The sequence below is a fragment of the Oryzias latipes genome, chromosome 14, assembly GCF_053564925.1.
Source record: "Oryzias latipes strain Hd-rR chromosome 14, Olatipes_Hd-rR_3.1".
NCBI lineage: Eukaryota > Metazoa > Chordata > Actinopteri > Beloniformes > Adrianichthyidae > Oryzias > Oryzias latipes.
The window spans coordinates 20,171,213-20,189,976 of record NC_136250.1 but is presented as its reverse complement, the minus strand read 5'-3'; the positions used below and the strand labels follow the sequence as shown (position 1 = coordinate 20,189,976).

At 43.9% G+C, this 18,764-nt stretch overlaps 1 protein-coding gene across 3 annotated transcripts in view; it reads right to left on the bottom strand.

Annotated features, from left to right (window-relative positions):
* The window catches only part of kdm6bb (lysine (K)-specific demethylase 6B, b), a 38,797-nt gene that overhangs the window by 11,623 nt on the left and 8,410 nt on the right, over positions 1-18,764 (bottom strand). For 2 of the 3 annotated variants that reach the window (XM_023962751.2, XM_078930643.1), the window contains 11 exons: positions 18,179-18,301; positions 15,236-15,292; positions 14,844-14,967; positions 12,183-12,239; positions 10,852-11,056; positions 10,550-10,777; positions 10,320-10,475; positions 9,970-10,248; positions 3,298-5,618; positions 3,104-3,230; positions 636-741 (listed from right to left, as the gene is read on the bottom strand). In XM_023962751.2, coding sequence (XP_023818519.1) covers positions 636-741; positions 3,104-3,230; positions 3,298-5,618; positions 9,970-10,248; positions 10,320-10,475; positions 10,550-10,777; positions 10,852-11,056; positions 12,183-12,239; positions 14,844-14,962 — 3,598 coding nt within the window. In that variant the 5' untranslated portion in view covers positions 14,963-14,967; positions 15,236-15,292; positions 18,179-18,301. Of the gene's footprint in view, positions 1-635; positions 742-3,103; positions 3,231-3,297; positions 5,619-9,969; positions 10,249-10,319; positions 10,476-10,549; positions 10,778-10,838; positions 11,057-12,182; positions 12,240-14,843; positions 14,968-15,235; positions 15,293-18,178; positions 18,302-18,764 lie in introns of all 3 variants that reach the window. The other variant, XM_023962752.2, reaches the window with a different exon arrangement.

Below are 18,764 nucleotides of genomic sequence, written 5' to 3'. Positions count from 1 at the left end.
GATTTATCAAAGATTCAGGATTTTCCATAATCACCAAATAAACCTTCCTTCTTTATTTTTTATGTAAATCAAAGACATATTGTGGATTTAATGTTTGGCATCGTTTTTCTTTTGCAGGTAAAATCTCTGGAATTAGATGGGCAGGGTTTTGGTTGTTGTTTTGGCCTTGGTTCACCTTGAAGCCTTTTTGCTTCACCTCCTTAAGTTAATGTTTGTTATATTTTATCATTTTCCTTGTAAATAAATTTCTCACCATTTCATGGAGACAATCTTTTGGTGGTTTTTGTTAAAGTCAGGACGAAAATTCTGACTTTAATAAAGACACAAACTGAAAGCATGGAAACGCTGCACCAAATGTCTTCAAGTATGAAGAGACCTGGAACTTTTTAAGACCAAAGTGACCCTTTTTGGCCCTTTGTTTTGGTTCCGCTTGGTACCACAGGGGGGAGATGTGGACCAAACATCTTAATTGCACCTTTCTTAGATTAAGGAACTTCATGAACCATTATTGACTTGAATGGGACAAAGCTTTATGAGACATCAGTCAAATTTTGTGCCAATCTTTGCATTCGGATTGTTAAGAATAATGTGATTTAAAAAACAAATAAACAAAAATTGGTTCTGTAAAAACTTACTAAGGCGGAGGGACCCAGCCAACCCTCGGATGACAGTAACAGGATTTTTGGGATCGGTGCAGAACTGAAGCAGAATGGGAGAAAAGGCGTCCCTCTTGCTCTCCAGCTGCAGAAACAGCAGAACACAATCATAAATTTTACGCAAACAGACATGCATTATGGAGATGTTACTGAAGATATTTACGTCTGAACCTAACTTGGAACAGGAAAGAAAACCATATTTTGGATATTTTTTAAACTCTTTTTATTTATTTGTAGTGTTTTAAAGTCACACTAACCAGTCTTAACATCAAAACAGGGGTTCACAGTGTTATTTTAAAACTTTATATTGGTTGTATTTTCATTCGCAAAACATTTATTCTTGTCAACAGTGGATGCAGAGATTGGAAAGGATGAGGTTAGGAAGGCTCTGAAAAGGATGAAGAGCGGAAAGGCCGTTGGTCCTGATGACGTACCTGTGGAGGTATGGAAGTGCTTAGGAGAGACAGCAGTGGAATTTCTAACAAGGTTGTTCAATAGGATTTTAGAGAGTGAGAAGATGCCTGAGGAATGGAGGAGAAGCGTTCTGGTCCCGATCTTTAAGAACAAGGGTGACATGCAGAACTGCAGCAACTATAGAGGAATAAAGTTGATGAGCCACACAATGAAGCTGTGGGAAAGAGTAGTGGAAGCCGGGCTTAGGAAGAAGGTGGACATTTGTGAGCAGCAGTATGGTTTCATGCCCCGTAAGAGCACCACTGATGCCATTTTTGCTTTGAGAATGTTGATGGAAAAGTACAGAGAAGGTCAGAAGGAGCTGCATTGTGTGTTCGTAGATTTAGAGAAGGCGTATGACAGGGTGCCGAGGGAGGAGCTGTGGTACTGTATGAGGTCGTCTGGAGTGGCAGAGAAGTATGTCAGAGTAGTTCAGGACATGTATGAGACAAGTATGACGGTGGTGAGATGTGCTGTAGGTCAGACAGAGGAGTTCAAGGTGGAGGTGGGACTACACCAAGGATCAGCTTTGAGTCCTTTTTTGTTTGCTATGCTGATGGACAGGCTGACAGACGAGGTAAGACAGGAATCTCCCTGGACAATGATGTTTGCGGATGACATTGTAATTTGCAGTGAGAGTAGAGAGCAGGTGGGGGAACAGCTAGAGAGGTGGAGGTTTGCTCTGGAAAGAAGAGGTATGAAGGTCAGTCGTAGTAAGACAGAATACATGTGTCTGAACGAGAGGGATCAAGGTAGAAGCGTTAGGTTACAGGGGGCTGAGGTGAAGAAGGTGCAGGAGTTTAAGTACTTGGGGTCAACAGTTCAGTGTGATGGGGATTGTGGAAAAGAGGTGAAGAGGCGAGTGCAGGCAGGTTGGAGCGGTTGGAGGAAAGTGTCAGGAGTGTTGTGTGACAGAAGAGTGCCAGCAAGACTCAAAGGAAAGGTGTACAAGACAGTGGTGAGACCAGCTCTGCTCTATGGGTTAGAGATGGTAGCAGTGAGACAGAGACAAGAGGCTGAGATGGAGGTAGCGGAGATGAAGATGTTGAGGTTCTCCTTAGGAGTGACCAGGTTAGACAGGATAAGGAACGAGTACATCAGAGGGACGGCTCACGTTGCCTGTGTTAGCGACAAAGTCAGAGAAGCCAGACTGAGATGGTTTGGACATGTTCAGAGGAGGGATAGTGGATATATTGGTAGAAGGATGTTGGAGATGGAGCTGCCTGGCCGGAGGGCAAGAGGACGGCCAAAGAGGAGATATATGGATGTCTTAACAGAGGACATGAAGTTGGCTAACGTTAGGGTAGAAGATGTTCATGATAGAGTGAGGTGGAAAAGGATGATTCGCTGTGGCGACCCCTGATGGGAAAAGCCGAAAGAGAAAGAAGAACAGTGGATGCAGTTTATTTTTCAGAGGCATGAAGGTTTTATTGTTCATTTGGAGCCATACGTGAGAACTGGACTGAGTGACCCCTCCCCCCTCAAGTTCCAAATAGGAAGTACCCACCTAAGCAATAATTCCACAGCCTTCTGTAGAGAAATGATCGGCTGTCATTCTACTCATCAAAATAACAATTCTTGCAGATACCTTTTTTAACATTCTCTTGATAATCCTACTTTTTTTCGTGATACTTTTTGTAGTTCCAGTTACTCAAATTATAAACTGACCAATCCGATGCCTCAATAGAAGTAGGTGGTCCCACATCAAAAAATCGAAACGTCGGATTGACATATTCTCCAGAGCCTGCTTCCAACAAGCTCACTTCTGATTGGAGAGAGTTGATGCCATAGAATTGTTGACTCAGACAAACTTGGACCAATCACTGCTTACTGACTCCAACATGGCGGCGTTCACAATGCCAAGAAAGGCGACTAAAATGAACTCATTTGGTTGGAGCCAAAAGTATGGGTCTAGTTCTCATATACAGTCAGTGGTTCAAACTCAAAGATCAACAACCATAAGTCAGAATCCCTAAGATGTGGAGCGGACTCACATAAATGCTTGGTGTTGGAGGGTTCAGCTTTTCTCGAGGGATTGGCGTCTTGACAGCAAATATGGGTTTCACCGTGAGGCCGGGAAGCAGATACGACTCCTTAAATTTCCCCTCCTTGACTGCCCCCCTGCAAAAGATAACATGAAATTAATAAAAGATCGACGACACGAGAATGTTTTAGGAAAATCCCTCACCTGCATGCTGTGATCAGCTCCCTGGCTGTATTGTCAATACTGATTTCGGAAAGCGGGATTTTTCGCTCCTCCAGCTCCGATATCTGGAATGTTTGCCTTCCGTTGTTTTTCATTTTAACCAGGACGATCTTCACCTCCTTCAACAAGCCCATAGACGCTGCTTTGAGTTTCAAGGGATCCACTGAAGCTGCTGAACTGGGAGCTCTGCTGGACGATGACGGACAGCCCGACTTCAAAGTGATCGTTCCAGATAAGGCAGATTCCGAGGCGTTGGTGTCCGAAGTGGACTTCTTCTTCTCTGATTCTCCAACCTCCATCTTCTTATCTGCGGCTATTTTTTCATCGGCTCTGCAAGCCTTTGATGTGCTATTGGGGTTTTGATTTTCCTGAGGAATCTGGCCGTTTGCGTCTTCAAAAAGACGTTTGGAGGACTTGACCCACAGCAGGGACACAGCACGCTTCGTCTTCAAGTCCTTCGTTTGCTTACGTTTAGTCTTGTGTTGCTCAGATTTTGTCTTGTGTTGCTCAGATTTTGTCTTAATCTTGGCGTCGTCTCGTCCTCCACTGTTGGCCTTTTGTTTTCTCTTCCTGTTTGTGGCTGTGCTTCCCGGCTCCGCTCTGCTTTTTCTCTCTTCCTTAGTGGTGACGGTGATGACGCTAGTTAAGGACGCCGTATGTGTTGTGGTCACTCTTAGCTCTGCACTCAGCGACCCTTCCAGAAGAGACGAGTCGGCTCGCATTTTCTTGGTGCCCATCTCCTCCGGGTTCATTTTAGCGTCCATGTCCATTTCTCTCTGCTTTTCCTTGATTCCAGTGACAGGCTCACTTAAATATGGCAGACAGTAGCTTTTCAGATGTGAGTCTGAGGTAGTGTTTGGTGGTGACTGATTACTGGAGTCAGAAGACGATGTGGGGGAGGGTTTTAGGGCGAGTTCCTGATTCTCATGCCCATTAATCTTTGGCACTAGGGTGGATGAGAACTTGCCTCCTCGTCCCTGTGCTCCACCGAATGGACCGCCTCTATACGTGACCCTCTGGCCTCCGAGGAAATTGGCGAGGTTCTTGAAGACATCATCCAAACCATTTTTATGTTGGTGGAGCTCAGTCAGAAGCGTTCTCTTGCTGTTCTCCTCATCTTCCTCTTTTATAACTTCTTTGACTGCACTGGGCGCCTCACAGAGCTCAGTTGTGCTGTCGTTCGAGTCATCATCAGGTGTTCCCTCGAAGGCCTCCTCCTCTTCCTTGCTTCCGTTCTCCGGTGGCGAGGAGCAATGGGTGGGGCTCGGCTGCAGAACAGGTCTGCTCATCATGCCCTTTTCGAGCTCTTCCTCATCTTCTTCCAGATCGGACACCGGCGAGCCCTGCCAGCTGAGGACAGGAGGAGTGTTGGCCAGGCTCTCCCCAGGTTCTGCTGAGTTTCCCAGCACAGGAACAGGCTGAAGATCTGGAGCACCAAGACCTCCTGTCCGTGGAGCATCTGTGCCGTGTGCGATTTTCTCCAAACTACTAGGCGGTTCTGCACTAACGGGTGCAACGTTTTTACAGAGGAGGGACGGGAACTTTATTTTTGGCTCTTTGTCTGACTGGGAGTTGTTGGAGCAAGGATCCTTCTTTGGAAGAGGGCCGTTTTTCAGTTTTGAGGTCTTCTGTTGGAGACCACGGCTGGGTTGATGAGGTTCTGACTGCATGGGATTGGGTTTACAGGTCGGCAGTCCTCGACTCCGTTTGGCGTCTGTTGGAGCAGAGGAACATGCAAACTCTTTTTCTCCAACTTTATTCTTCAATGCTAGTTTTTGCTCTCTCTTGATTGATTTCTCTTTCTTGTCTTTCTTCTCACTTAGTCTTTTCTCTAATTTTTTTCTCCTCCTTCTTTCCTTCTCCTTCCTTTTAAAGTCACTCCTTTTTTCTTTTTTCACTAACTTGTCTTTTTGTTTGAGCTCAGGTTTTTTGAGTTCCTCCACGTTTTTCTCAAGCTTGTTTTCCTGGAGCGTTTGAGAACTCGAGAACATCTTCTTGCTCTTAGGATCTGAAGACCTAGATTTTGACCCAGTGTGGGACGTGTTTGGTGCCAAGCTGGGGCTTCGATTGGGGCTTGCTTGAGATGTCTGTTGTTCGCTGAGGCTGGGACGGCATGGTATGATGTCAGAGGGGTATTTTCTGCCGCTGGTCGCAGGGTACGAAGAACTGGTTGGAACAAGTGGACTGCTGGGAACAGGACTTCCATCCTTTGGACTGCAGACTTGAGATGAAAAGGGATGAAACTCTGAGACCGAGTTCTTGGGGAGGGATGGATCCTTCGAGTTTCTTTTTGGGTGTGTTTCCTGCAGATGTAAAATACGCGTGTCATTATTTGTTCTTTTGAGTTGTAGTTGTAAGCTTAATTTCAGTTCAAATCAAGGCCTGCTGAATCCCGATCCTCGACCAGTAAGGTGTGTGACAGTGAAATGCAAATCTTCTTAACTATCTTAGGAAAAAACAGGATTTTGCTGATAATTAAAAATTGTCTCTCTTTGAGGGGAAAGTAGAGAAGGAAGTCAAGTTTCTGAGCTGCGCTGTGTTTAAGGATAAGGATTTGTAACAACCACACTGTCACTCTGTTGCTATAGACAGTTTTGGACCATTGTCTTACCATATATTAGTACTTGGGGACTAGTTCCTAATGTAAAGCTGCCCCATATCATGATGCTTCCACCTCTGGGCTTAAAAACTGCCTTTTTTTATTTTTATATGCGGGTAAGTTTTAGTTTCTGAGGGAAACTAAAAGTCAGTTTGCAGGTGTCCATGCACTGCAAGAACCTCACATGAAATGCTAATTTACTAAGAAATTTCAATCTACACTGGTTATGAAAACCAGTGTTTTAAAGAAACCAGATTACTCGGTTAATCTGGTTACTTAACCGCATCTAACTGCACCTCATGATGATTATACCAAAGAGTCAGTTCAGCCAGACCACAGGAGATGTTTACAGTCGTGCGTTTGAGCATTTCACACCATGGTTTGTACTTTTGGGATGCATTAGTCATCACGCTCCCCAACAGTATAAGAGCTGTGTCCTCCAGCTGTTTGTTACTGTTTGGACAGATGCTTCTGCAGGTACCTGCAGACTTTACTGTGCATCACATTTAAAAAAAAAAAAACATAAAAAAGAGAAGACATGTCTGTGTGTAGGGGAAACCGCCTAAGCCTTTTACTGAATGTCAGATGACACTGCATCCCTGTTTGGGATGATTGTGTTAATGACATTCCTAAATGATCCCGGAAACTTCCAGAAACCACTGACAAGAAACACAATTTAAAGAATTATGAGCTGGTCGTTTGTCCAGAAGAGTATTTTTGCGAATAAAGACTCATTCAGAAAAGACAGTGTGGGAAATGGTTCAACCCTCAGAATCAAATTAACGCTTAAACGTCAATGGTGGGGGGTACTTAAGGGTCTACAGAAAAGACCAAGTTGCATATTTTCTGGCAGGAACATTGCATCCTGAAAGACGGCCTTCAGCAGACAACTTCTATTCAGGAGAAGTCGAGGTTTGACTGCAGCTAGAAGAGCGAGGCTCGCTGCAGAAGAGTCCAGGGGCCTGAATCTACCTCACTGCAGAAACAGGCCCTCCAGAAATCAGTCAAAAGTTTTTCCAATTTGTAAAAATGTCTTTAAATAAGCACAGAAATCCCCAAAAGGGGTAAGAAAAAAATGGTCTTATATCGATTCTTAACAAAATAATTCTAGCCACTATGACATGTATTCTTAAACTAAGATTTTTTTACCATTAGAACACTTTTTTGCAAGACAGAAAATAAGACTTTTTCTTAGACAAGGGTCTTTTTACTTCCTTCAGATTCAGGCTTTGCAGTGCTGCAGTCTTGGCCTTTAATGACACAGAACATTCAGTCCATCTGAAACTACCAAACGTGTCAAAGACAACCACCGCTGGAAACAGTCCTCAAGAAAAAGAGGCCAATGACGCCACACTGCGGACTGAAACTCATTTAGTGGCTAGAAGTTTGACTCGTTTTAAGTGTGTTGGATGGTGTTTATGTTCTGTTGTGAATATAATATTCATATAATTTGATAGTGTCTTTTCAGCTGAGTTTTAGGGCCACCAAAACAACAAAAGCAAATTTACGAGATTTAAAGTCAAAGTCCGGCAAGTGAACGCCATGCGGCAGCAGAGCAGACCGACTAGACTCAGTTGAACAGGTGAGCTGAATGTTTATTGATAACGTTCCAAATGGAAGATCATTTGTTTGATTTATTAAGGTTTAATATATTGATTGGTGGTTTGCAGGATCCCTCTGAGAAGGCGCACTTTCTCAGAGGGATCCTACTCTGGACAATGCACAACAGACTATTTTTATTCATCTTTGTTGTTTTATGTTGAAACGAGAAGTTTCCTTTGGAGGAGGGGACGTGTGTAGCACTGTTTTCCTTCCCCTTTGGTGTGCCTTGAGGAGACAAATGGACTTCTGGTTATGTGAATGAATAGGGAAAATACAGTAGTGGTTCTTTACACCCAAACGTGTCTCTGAGCTCCTTATTTTACATATGAAACTCCACTTTACCGACACAGAACACCGGAAAGCCGGAAAACCTAACAATAATTTAATTTTGAGTCGACAAAAGGTTCAGAATTTCTTTGTTTTTTAAACCTATCTGGAAATAAAACTTCTCAAAATGCTCCACATCTTTCATCTTCAAGCACGGCTCCAATAAACAGACAACTTTGGTGTTTTTTGACATTTTTCTCTAAAATGTACGTGTTTTAAAGTCGTACATTTACAACTTTTCTCGTAAATTTAAGACTTTAAAATTGTAATTCAAATGAAAAAAAAGTTTGTAAACTGGCCCTAAAACTCTGTCGCTTGTCTTCGTTTTTATTTTATTTAAATTAAAATCTGTCCCAACACTAGTCTGAACAGTTAGTAACTTACAGGGATGGATACTGTTTGGATTTTATCTGGTGCTCAAACATAAAAAAAATACCAGTTTTTTCCCCAAACCAATTTAAGCTCGTTTTTCGTCACCCATCGCCGGTGTTGGCTTCTTTTTTTCGGGGCACTGTACACGTCCCTCTCATCCATCAAGTCACTAAATTCGAATCTTTTGCTGTAAAGAACAGCTATACCAGGGGTCGGCAACCTTTTTTACTCAAAGAGCCATTTGGTACCGCCCCTAATAAAAAAGAAAGCACCCGGAGCCACAACCCGTTTTGACATCATTATATATATTATGCATGTATATATTATTCAAAGGTGCTCATTACGTCGATCGCGATCGACCGGTCGATCTTCAATTACATGAGTGTTGATCGCGGGCCAGAAAAACAAAAAAGAAGTACCGGTACTTCTTTAAAATCCACCAAAATCCTCACTGAGAAGTACGGGACTTTATTGACATGTAGATTGGCCAATCGGACATCGTCTTAAGCATACGTCGTGCAAATGCACATTGTGTTCTTTAAAGGGTGATACCGCGGCCGCAGCTACTGGTTCTGGTCTGATCGCTGCATGGAGCGATGTGTTTATCAATGCATGGAAGACACTGAAAATGTGGAGAGATCAGGTTTATTATTTTGAAGAGTTCTACTTGGTAATCATGTTTCCATGTTTGAGTTCATAAAATCATCCCAGGGAAAGTCTCTGCTTCAACTCCTGGAGGGAAAGCCGCGTCTCAATCTGACGCCCGTGTTTTCATCTCTCTGAGAGTTTGAAGCCAAAGCCCCTCCTCCGCCTCTCCACCTGCTTTTCCTCTCTACCTGTTCACCTGTTCACATCCTCTGTAGCTGGGATTTGTTTCCCCCGCGCTCCTCAGTGTGTTCTACACAGAGAGCACAAAATACGGTAGTCGGGGCGCTCCAACAAGGATGAAAGAGCCGGACGCAGGTTATAGCGGGGATAGAGCGGGTTAAGAAAATGAATGGAAGAAGGCGGCCTGCTGAAGAAATATTCAATATTGTACACATTTTATTAATAGTCAGAACTATCTTTTATTTAGAAAAATCTTTTATTTTATCAGTCCAGTATGAAAAAGAACATCAACAAAAGCTGTGCTGGGCAGTTTTTGGCTGGGTCTGGCGGTTTTCAGATGACTTTTCGGCTGGAAAACTGTGACTCTATCTGGCAACACTGGCGCGAACTCTCTGTCATCAGCGAGTTGATCTCTGCCCCACGGCACGTCAAGTTCCCGGCAGAAGATCGGAGTGTTTATTGAAGCCGCCCCGCGTGCCTCTCCTTGCTATCAGCTCTGCACGAAGCTTTACGAAGCTGTTTTTTACGTGGCTCGCGCTTCGTACGGAGCCATCAGCGCCTTTGAAATGCCATGAAAAATGAACAAACTAAAATAAAATTTAATTATTATAAAATACTCATTATTTTCCAAAGTCACAGGGAGCCACAACAGAAGGATGAAAGAGCCACATGTGGCTCCGGAGCCATGGGTTGCCGATCCCTGAGCTAGACCTTCGCTCACTTCTCTTTTTGCATTTTTTGAAGCTCTGCCCACCCTCATGGGTTCACCCATTCTTGTATGAATCGTGGAAAGGTAGGACGATTGCCTAGAACTGTTCAACAAAAGTGAGCAGAATTCATGTTTCCGAAACACAGCACCAAAATGAAGTACAAGTCCCAACTTGGCACAGAGTTTCAGTAGTTCAGTAGTCACTCATTCGTCTTACTGTGCTTTGCCGGTGGTGATGGTTCCGTGAGTCCCTCTCTTCCGGGGGGCAGGGTGGGGCGCTGTGCTGTGCGTCTCTGGGGTGGCTTGGGTGCCTCTGATGGTGGTTATGATGGTTCTGCTGGCTGTAAGGCACACGGGTGTGGTCTGCTGGTGAAGGGGGGCTCTTCCGCTCTACCCTCCCTCTGTCACCGTAGTGCGTTAATCTGCCGCCACAGCTCTGGTTCGGAGCTTCGAAGTTACCGAAGCCTTGGCCTCCCATTCGCAGCTTTGCACTTTCCTGGTAACAGTTTACAGCTGTTAGACTCCATAAGCGCGACGTTCTTCTTCGGATTGTTCCCGTCATCTTACCTGTGGCTGTGCTGCTGTGGTTCTGTGGTCAAAGAAGTTGTAAGAACCGGCCCTGTTGTGAAGAGTCTGCCTGTCGTCTTGGCTGCAGCGGTAGTGGCGAGGGGGGGTTGTTGGACGGACAGGTGTAGGCAAATTCCTTGATCCAAAATGAGATGACTAAACAGAGAAAATAGTCCTATCAGGAAAGATTTCACCAATAGGTGGGGCTGCTGCACCGGAAGAAGTCTTGCCTGATCTGGGTCCGAGTCCCTTCTCCTCTTGGCAGGACATGCATCCCGTGGAGACGAATGGTGCTGTGGGGGTGGACTGTGTCGCTGGTGGCAGGCCGGCCGTTTCCAGGGTCCCGGTCTGTTGTTCACCATTCTTCCTGGGAAGTTTCTTCGGCAGTCGTACGAATCCCATCTCTCCTGCTGGGACGGGAGCTCCCTGCTGTTGCGGTTCAGCCGCGGACCTCCATGCTATAAAAGAAACACGCGTTACCATTATCAAACTGTCCGGCTCCTAGTCGGCGGTTCTCACCACAACTGCTGACATTGCTGTCCCAATCTGCATAGTGCTGTCCTGCAGCTGTTAGGTAGCCGTTGCTACTCCCAGCTTGACTCTTGAAAGGGCGCGTGGAGTTGGGATGCCAGTTCTGGCCCTCGAATTGCGGTCCTTTACCATCCCAGATTCGAGGTGGATGTCGATGACCCTTTGAGATTCCCTTGTCCTGCGCATGGCTGACTGCTCTGTCTCCCCTGGACAGAAAAACACCCAAACTCAGCGTCTAGTTGAGAATAGGTGTCCTGCCGCACAAACACAAGCGGTACCCAATAGAGATGCTAACATTCACAGTTTTATGCCGAACTGTATGTTGCATTGTGCTAAATTGAACATGTTCAACATTGTTTTATTATGACACCAAATTTAATAAAAACCAACTGAAGGGGCTTTTGTCACTTTAACTTGCTTAATGGCGAATTCAAAAGAAGATTTTTCTGAATTTTTATATTTTGTTTTGTAATACAGTGTTCCCCCGCTTATTCATGTTTCAAAACGCGCTTGAAGGGGAGCAGAGATGAAGAGCACGTCGGCTTCCTTGCCGCCTCCTGAAGAATTTTTTTTACAGCTATTTCCACCGGTTCCGGAATCGCTGTAGCCGAAGTTTGTGCCCTTGCATGGAGAAATGACATCAGCTGACTCAGAAACGTCCAGAAAATACCCTGATATAGTGAGAAAGATGGTCACGGAGAATAATTAACATCAGGAAAAATGAACGATGGATGAAACCGGCCTCTTTCGGAAGAAGCGACACTCAAAACAGGCTGCTGCCGCACCGACCCGCCATGCCAGACGCTCAAATCGCGCCGTCGAGGACCTCTTGCACTTAAGTAGTGAAGGTGGAAGCACGGACTACTGGTTTTATGGCAGTGACACTCCTAATGTGCGTTATGAAGTACACTACGATATAGTCTATTGCTCTAAATAAAAAACAAAAACTCTTTATGTTGAGTAATATCCAATGTTATTTAATAAACAAAGCATCATAAATGTTTCAGAAGGGTTTTTGATGAGTAAGGATCAATGACTGACTTTCTATGGCCGTGGGGGTGGGGGGTTATCCGTATTTGCGGATTCTGCCCGTTGGCAGGAGTCTCTGGTCCCTAACCCCCGCGAACACAAATCATCAATCAAAGCGGAATAGAACCATTTCCCAAAAATTGAGGTTTGAACCGAACTGTTGGGAAAGATCATCGTTACATTCCGAGTACTCACATCCAACATAGCGTTAAGTGAAGAACAGAATACTTTTAAAGTAAAAACAGGAGCACAACAATCCTGTCTTTAAATTACAAAAACACAAACCGACAGGTTTACACTGACCTGATGACAAGACGATTAGACAGTGAGTGATGGGACTGATCACGCCCTTGTACGCATCTGCAGAATAAGACACAATAATGTATGAAATACAAGATTAAAAAAATGACATTGGAACTTTTCCCAAACATCATCATGGCTTCTTCAGTTGGCCAGCAATTCAAACGGAAAAGACTATCAAAAATTCGGGTAATCAGAATTTAGCCTCAAAGGTTGTCATTTTTTAAATATATTTCCAAAAACTTCTCATGCTCTCTGACTGATTGAACATCTTTGGGAACGGTCTGAGACCCTCCTGAGGAAATTAAAAAACTGCAAATGTGTTTCTATGTTTAAGAAAGCTGCACTAAAACATCATTCTTAATAACGTCTGCTGAAGACCCGTCAGACAAAAGCCTCACATCTGCAGAGTTCCATGTGAACACAACCTCTTAGTCACATGAACGCATTAGTGTATCCGAAGTCGCTTGAGGTGTCCCACAGCTAAAATTAGATCAGAAAACCACTCACTGAACCAAAACAGAGGAGTAGAGCAGGTGAACAGAAAAAGAATGAAGCGTGGTTTCTTTACAGCTTCATAGTCAGAACATGAAAAAAAGGTTTTGAATAAACAAATGGCAAACTTCAAAGGGTAACTTTGAACAGAAAAGGGCGACATTGTGCCTCCTACACAATATTATTGAGTTATCTCTGCTATAAATGGTTTCACAAACTGCTGTGGGTTTTTCACACAATATCTTCACCTTCATTTTGCTTTGAGAACATCCCATACTGTTTCAAACCCAACTAATTATCTGCCCGGCCTCAGATCTGCCTTTATAGGTTTCTTCAAACCTCATTTATATAGTAAACAGAAACATTCTTGTCCCCAACAATAACTATGAGCACCTTTCTATGGCAGTCTTTAAACTAGCAAAGAATCAGACACATGGGTGTAAAGGCTCGGCTATGTCATTGAAATAAATATAAAAAAATAAATCACAATTTAGAAAGAATATATTTGTTTTTTTGTGAGGTTACATAAAATTGCATATTAATAAACTGAAGGGAACTACAGGGTAAAATGTCAAATAATTTAGTTGAAAATTATTATGGAAAACTAACTTAACTTTTATTACAACTTTTAGACAAAACAGCAGCAACTTCCATCTTTTTTTGCTACAATTATCACAAAAAGGCATGTGAGATTGTGGAGAGACTGCACATCAATACAGACTATAGAGTTTCTCCTTTTTTAATTTTTGGATGCTGGTGTGCCGCAGGATTTTTGTCAAGGATAAAGTGTGCCTTGGCTCAAAAGAGGTTGAAAAACACTGATCTAACCCTCACTAGCTTCTTCCACAAATAGAGCATCTTTTTGTTTGGCTTTTGTTAACTTTTAGCTTTGGGCTTATGACTTAGCTAGCGCTCCACGCGACGCGGTAAGAAAACAGGATGTGGTGAACAGAATCCGGTATTTTTCCAAAATAAAACTTCCTTCTGAATTAGAAAATAAAAAGTGGAAAGAATCAAAGCATTTTTTTTTCCTGTCTGCGTCCCGGTACCAAGCGACCCTTGAACTGCGGACCAGTACCAGTTTACGGCCCGGGGGGACCCCTGATTTAATAGGAACAGGCAGCACGTCGAAAAACGATCAGTCAGGGACACCTTAAACATCAAAAAGTGACGTGGAGGGAGCCCCGAAAAAACATCCATAAATGACGAGTTGGGAGTGAGAATGTTGATTGCAACGACAACAAGAGCTGCGCCATTTAAAGTAGAGGTGCCATTATATTAGTCAGTGGAGCTTCAGGTCCAGAGTTTGTATTCTTTCGACTAATGTATCCGTCTGCGGAGGAATCAGCTGATTTACGCTGATTGCATGGAGAAAAGCGGCTTTGTATCGTTTTGCAACACATTAGTAAACCGGTGCAAAGCTGATATAAAAAGTTGCTTTTCTTGATCTGACAGACCGGCTGATTCACGTTAATTGCGTAAACAGTCAAAGATGTACAGTATGTCAAAGGGTGTGTGTTATTTAGGTGTTGCCGGCAAAATCTATGGTGTTAATGGGTTATTAAATACTACTGCATACCATCAGAGGTTACTTTTAACCTACTGTTTAGCAAATATATAGAGCTGTAAGGATAATTCTAACATTTTGTGATTTGAAAATAAATTCTGAGACGACAAAGGGACTTCTATCTTTTTTTCTCTTAGCAGTGGCAGTCCCAGAATTTCCATTCATCCAGAACTAAACAGTATTAGAGCTGAAGCTCTAGTCAGCTGCTGCCTCCTTCACCAGAGCACTGCTTGTTGATGCTAAACATGGACTCATTCTTCCAGCTGCAGCTGAAATGGAAGCTCCTCATGAATGGGCTCATCAGAGCATCAGCTAATCAGTCATCCTAACAAAGTGGAGCTTATCCTCAATCAGCCCAGACTTCAAACTGCTCTACTCCCTGGAACAATACTGGAAGTTGGCCCAACTTCCTCTGATTTTCACTGATGTTGCTTAACATATAGGCCACAGTGTCACCCCTAACATTTACGCTTTTCTCATCACAACAAGCCAAAAAGGTTTATCATTCTCTTCGAATGGGGGCCGTGTCATTTTAAGCAATAAAGGCTTGATCTTAATATATGTGCTGGTCTGATTGTGCGTGTTTTGACAGTGTTGCTGACCTTTGTGTTTGGTTCCAGGGACGAGCGTTTGCAGGCCCCCACTGTCCTCTGTTAGGTCCTCCAGCTGGATAGGAGTCCCATGTGTTGCGGCCAGAGTAGAGCTCTGCTGGGGGATACATGCAGCCTGGAATACAAATGTGGCTCTGTGAACATGGTGCACGTCGTAACGATGCTCAACCTGAATGAACATGTGGCAAATGGCGTCAATGGTTAGCAGCTTAAAGACACACAAATTGTAGAATAAATGCATTTTAAACCGTGATATGATTCCAGTGTGTATAGTAGGACTAAAAAAAGGAAACATTCGTGGTGTGGGGTGATAACATCTTTCAGGAGAATTGCTTTAGGAATGCATTCAGTTCAGGGGCAAGTGAAGAAACTGGTGCAGTTACCAGTCTTGGTCCGTGTTTTGGAGGCCCTCCACTTCACACCTGAGAGCAAGAGGCAATCTGCAGGGTCAAAGAGACAAGCCTCTGCTGTGACAACCACTCATTGTACCAGACAAGGAAAGCACACATCCCTGACCCTACCAGACGCTCCTTCCTGTGCTGGAACGTTATTTATCGTGCAAGTCTGTGTTTGGGCTTCATGTAAATGTTGCACTTTCCGCTGTATCCGTTGGAGCGGTCATATCATCAGTCTGCCAGAGCAGAGCTCTGCACTCTGCCTCTTTCTAATCACCGCTTCCCAGCAGCCACCGCAGCCAGGGGGCATTCAGTGACAGAGAAAAAAAAAATGTATGGCAGTAAAACCAAAGCCCATGGCAACCTCACTACAAGATAGAAAACAACATGGTGCTGCGGCTTCCCCGTGACATTTTTCTTCACCTTTGGCTCCAGTCTACCAACACAAAGCTCGCATTTTTGGGATCAGGCTGATCGTTGTTGTCGTTTACGCCAAATATTCTGCTGCAAGTCGTCCACAAACACGACTTCCTGTCGTCACTGAAGTTAATGCATTTGTGTTACAGACCCACTTTGTGCATACCGCAAACACACACGTGCGCTCCCCAAAGCTATTTATAACTCACACAAAGAAGAGCCGTGAACTGCCTCACCACTTCCCTTATTGCTTCGCACGTTTGCTCCACAGGTTTGCTTGTGGAGAGGCTGCTGCAGCTGTGCTGCGCTAACATTTGTCTGGATGCTGAATGAGAGGAGGAGAGCAGCGTCTCTCCAATTCAATTCCAAACTGTTGCTAAAGCAACCAAAAGCCAGACAGTTTGTGGCTTTGGGTTAGGGCTGCACGATATGAGTAAAACTCGCGATATGCGATATTGCTGCTTAATATTGCGATAACGATATAATTTGCGGTATATAAACAAATGGCAAAACAACCAGAAACATTTCCATTTCACTGCAACAGTTTAAAAATTAGACTCCAAATGACCCTTGTCGACGTAGGAGGGAAACATCAAACATAAAAGGGCTCCTCTGATTGATCAACAATGTAAACGGGTCCTTCCTATTGGTTAAATGCATAGAGGGATTTATTTCATTTGTTCAATATTTCAAGCTGCCATGAGTTTGTTTTAGAACATTCAAGGTAACCATTTATTGTGATTTTCGCCATCTTTTGCGGTATGCATATTGCACAGCTTGATGTTGCGATAATGATAAATTAGCGGTATATTGTGCAGGCCTACTTTGGGTGTTTTAGGCTGCTCTAATCAAAGGAGGAAATAAACAGCACAATGGAGAGCCAACACCAATGAGTGCACTTTAAATCTTCAGATGTGCAGATGACAATACTTCATGTAAGTCCCACTCCGGTCTTCTTTTGATCTACACCCAATGGTCTTTCAACCATAATTATGCAGTTTTTAGCCAAAATCCACTAATCTGTGTTGCAGCGTAGCAGTAGTTTATTAGAAATTCATGTATGAAGCTATGTTCACGTCGCCCTCTGCTACACGCATTCAGGCAGCCACACGTATGTGCTCGTTTAGAACTTTTTGAGACAGTTTTCAAGCTTTGTGTATTCTTTGGACGTGCGTTGAAAGTTAAACCAACCACGGACTCAGATTTGGCATTAGCAACAGATGAGTAGTGTCCTCTTTAATTCACAGAGGTACCAACCGTTTAAAAATACATAATGGAAGAGAAATTAAGTATTGCACCCGGTTGGAATTCTATGACACCAAGTCTTCCATTTAACAGAAGAGAACTGTGAAAGAGAAAGCCTGGAGCAAGATTCACAAAATTTGCACCACTTCAACATTTCGCACCAAGTCTCTTCCAACTGTAGCTACATGTGCTGGTTTTACGTGGCTACAGTCCCACCATGTGCTAAATAAACACGCCTTCTTGAATGCGCGTCACATGCCCGGTGTGAACGCAGCAAGAGTTATAGACGGGACTGTTGACGCAGATCAACCCTGTCATCCATCTCCCTCTAGCTTACAGCCCCTCACCACTCCAACCTAACAATACTATATTGGAGCGATCTAGCCGTACAGTTTAGAGCCAGCTTAGATGAGGAAAACAAAGTGATACGTGGATGTATTAGTCTACAACTGGATGCATCAGAATGGAGCTTGTGGCCTAGCTATTTTAGCTTCTATGTCACTGCTACACGCTATTTTTAAACGACTTCTTATCATCTGCTTCGAATTCTCAACAATTTGAATTTAAAAAAAAAAAATCTCAAGTTTAATTTTGAGCTTAATTTTCATTATAAATGCCCTCCATCATCAGAAAAATACACGTTAAAAACATCAAAAATACAATTTAATTAAGACTCAGACAAAGCATATTTCAGACATTCTCATCCAAAAATAACAGACATGCATCGTGCTGCCTTTACAGTGGGTGGGATGTGTGCTCTTCAACATGCAAACCAAGCTGACTGCACATGCAGTTTCACAGGCAGACAAAGGCATGCAGTTGCAGCACGAGGAGAGACCAGGGCCGACCAGCTTTGGTGCAACACTGCACAGACAGACCATCTGTTGTTGACTCTGCTGCAGACTAGAACACAGACTTTTGTTACAGTGTTGCTGGGGGTGCTGTCAGTCAGCAGCAGCTTCAAACCCACTCTGTGCACTGCAATGGTGTGTGTGCGCCTACAATATTAAACCCATGTGTGGCGGGTTGATGCAAGACATCTGGACTTCAGCTCTGAGGCCAAATGATGTCATTTGCTAAACGGGTTAACTTGATGGGGAGTGAACATCAGCATGCACAAATGATATTCCTGCACAAAAGGAACTTTAATGCAACTGCTTGTTGATTTAGCAATCCAGCTTAGAGCCCCTGACACGCCTCTCTAGGTTATTTGTCACCCAGCAGTTGTTGCTTTGAAATGCAACACCACGGGGGCTTTGCCAGTCTTACCTTGCAATGACTGCTGAGAGAGAAGGGCGACAGACAGACCCCCAGGTCCGAATTCAGTGACGGCGTCAGTCGGGGAAAAGGAATATAACGGATCTGTGCAGACTCTTCAGGCCCTGTGAAAGGCTGGCACAAGCAGACAGACGTGGTGAGGAAACACCATGAGCTTTTTACTGTTTTCAATCAAAAGGGTGCCTCAGGTGTAGCTGTAACTATTCTTATCTCCATTGTTACAAAACTGTCCCCTCCAGACAAAGAACCAGACTAAAACCAGCAACTATTGACAGGCTTGCAGGCATTCTTCCTCACTCATGCCTTACTACTTGTTTCAATGAGTTTTTTTTCCCCCTCTGATACCCAATATCTCGGCCTCTTGCTTTCCCTTTTTTTTACCCCCCCCCCCCCCCCCCCTCCTCTCCAAGGCAGAGTGTATGGCTCTGCCCATGCCTCGCCCTCCCTTTTTCTCTGCACGCTGTGTCCTCGTATCCCGGCAACCGATGATATCATTTCGTCCAGAGCTGGGAGGAAGGCCTCCAGCAAAGAGGGGAGTGTTTGCATTTGTGTGTGATTTTTGACATGGAGAAAGCAG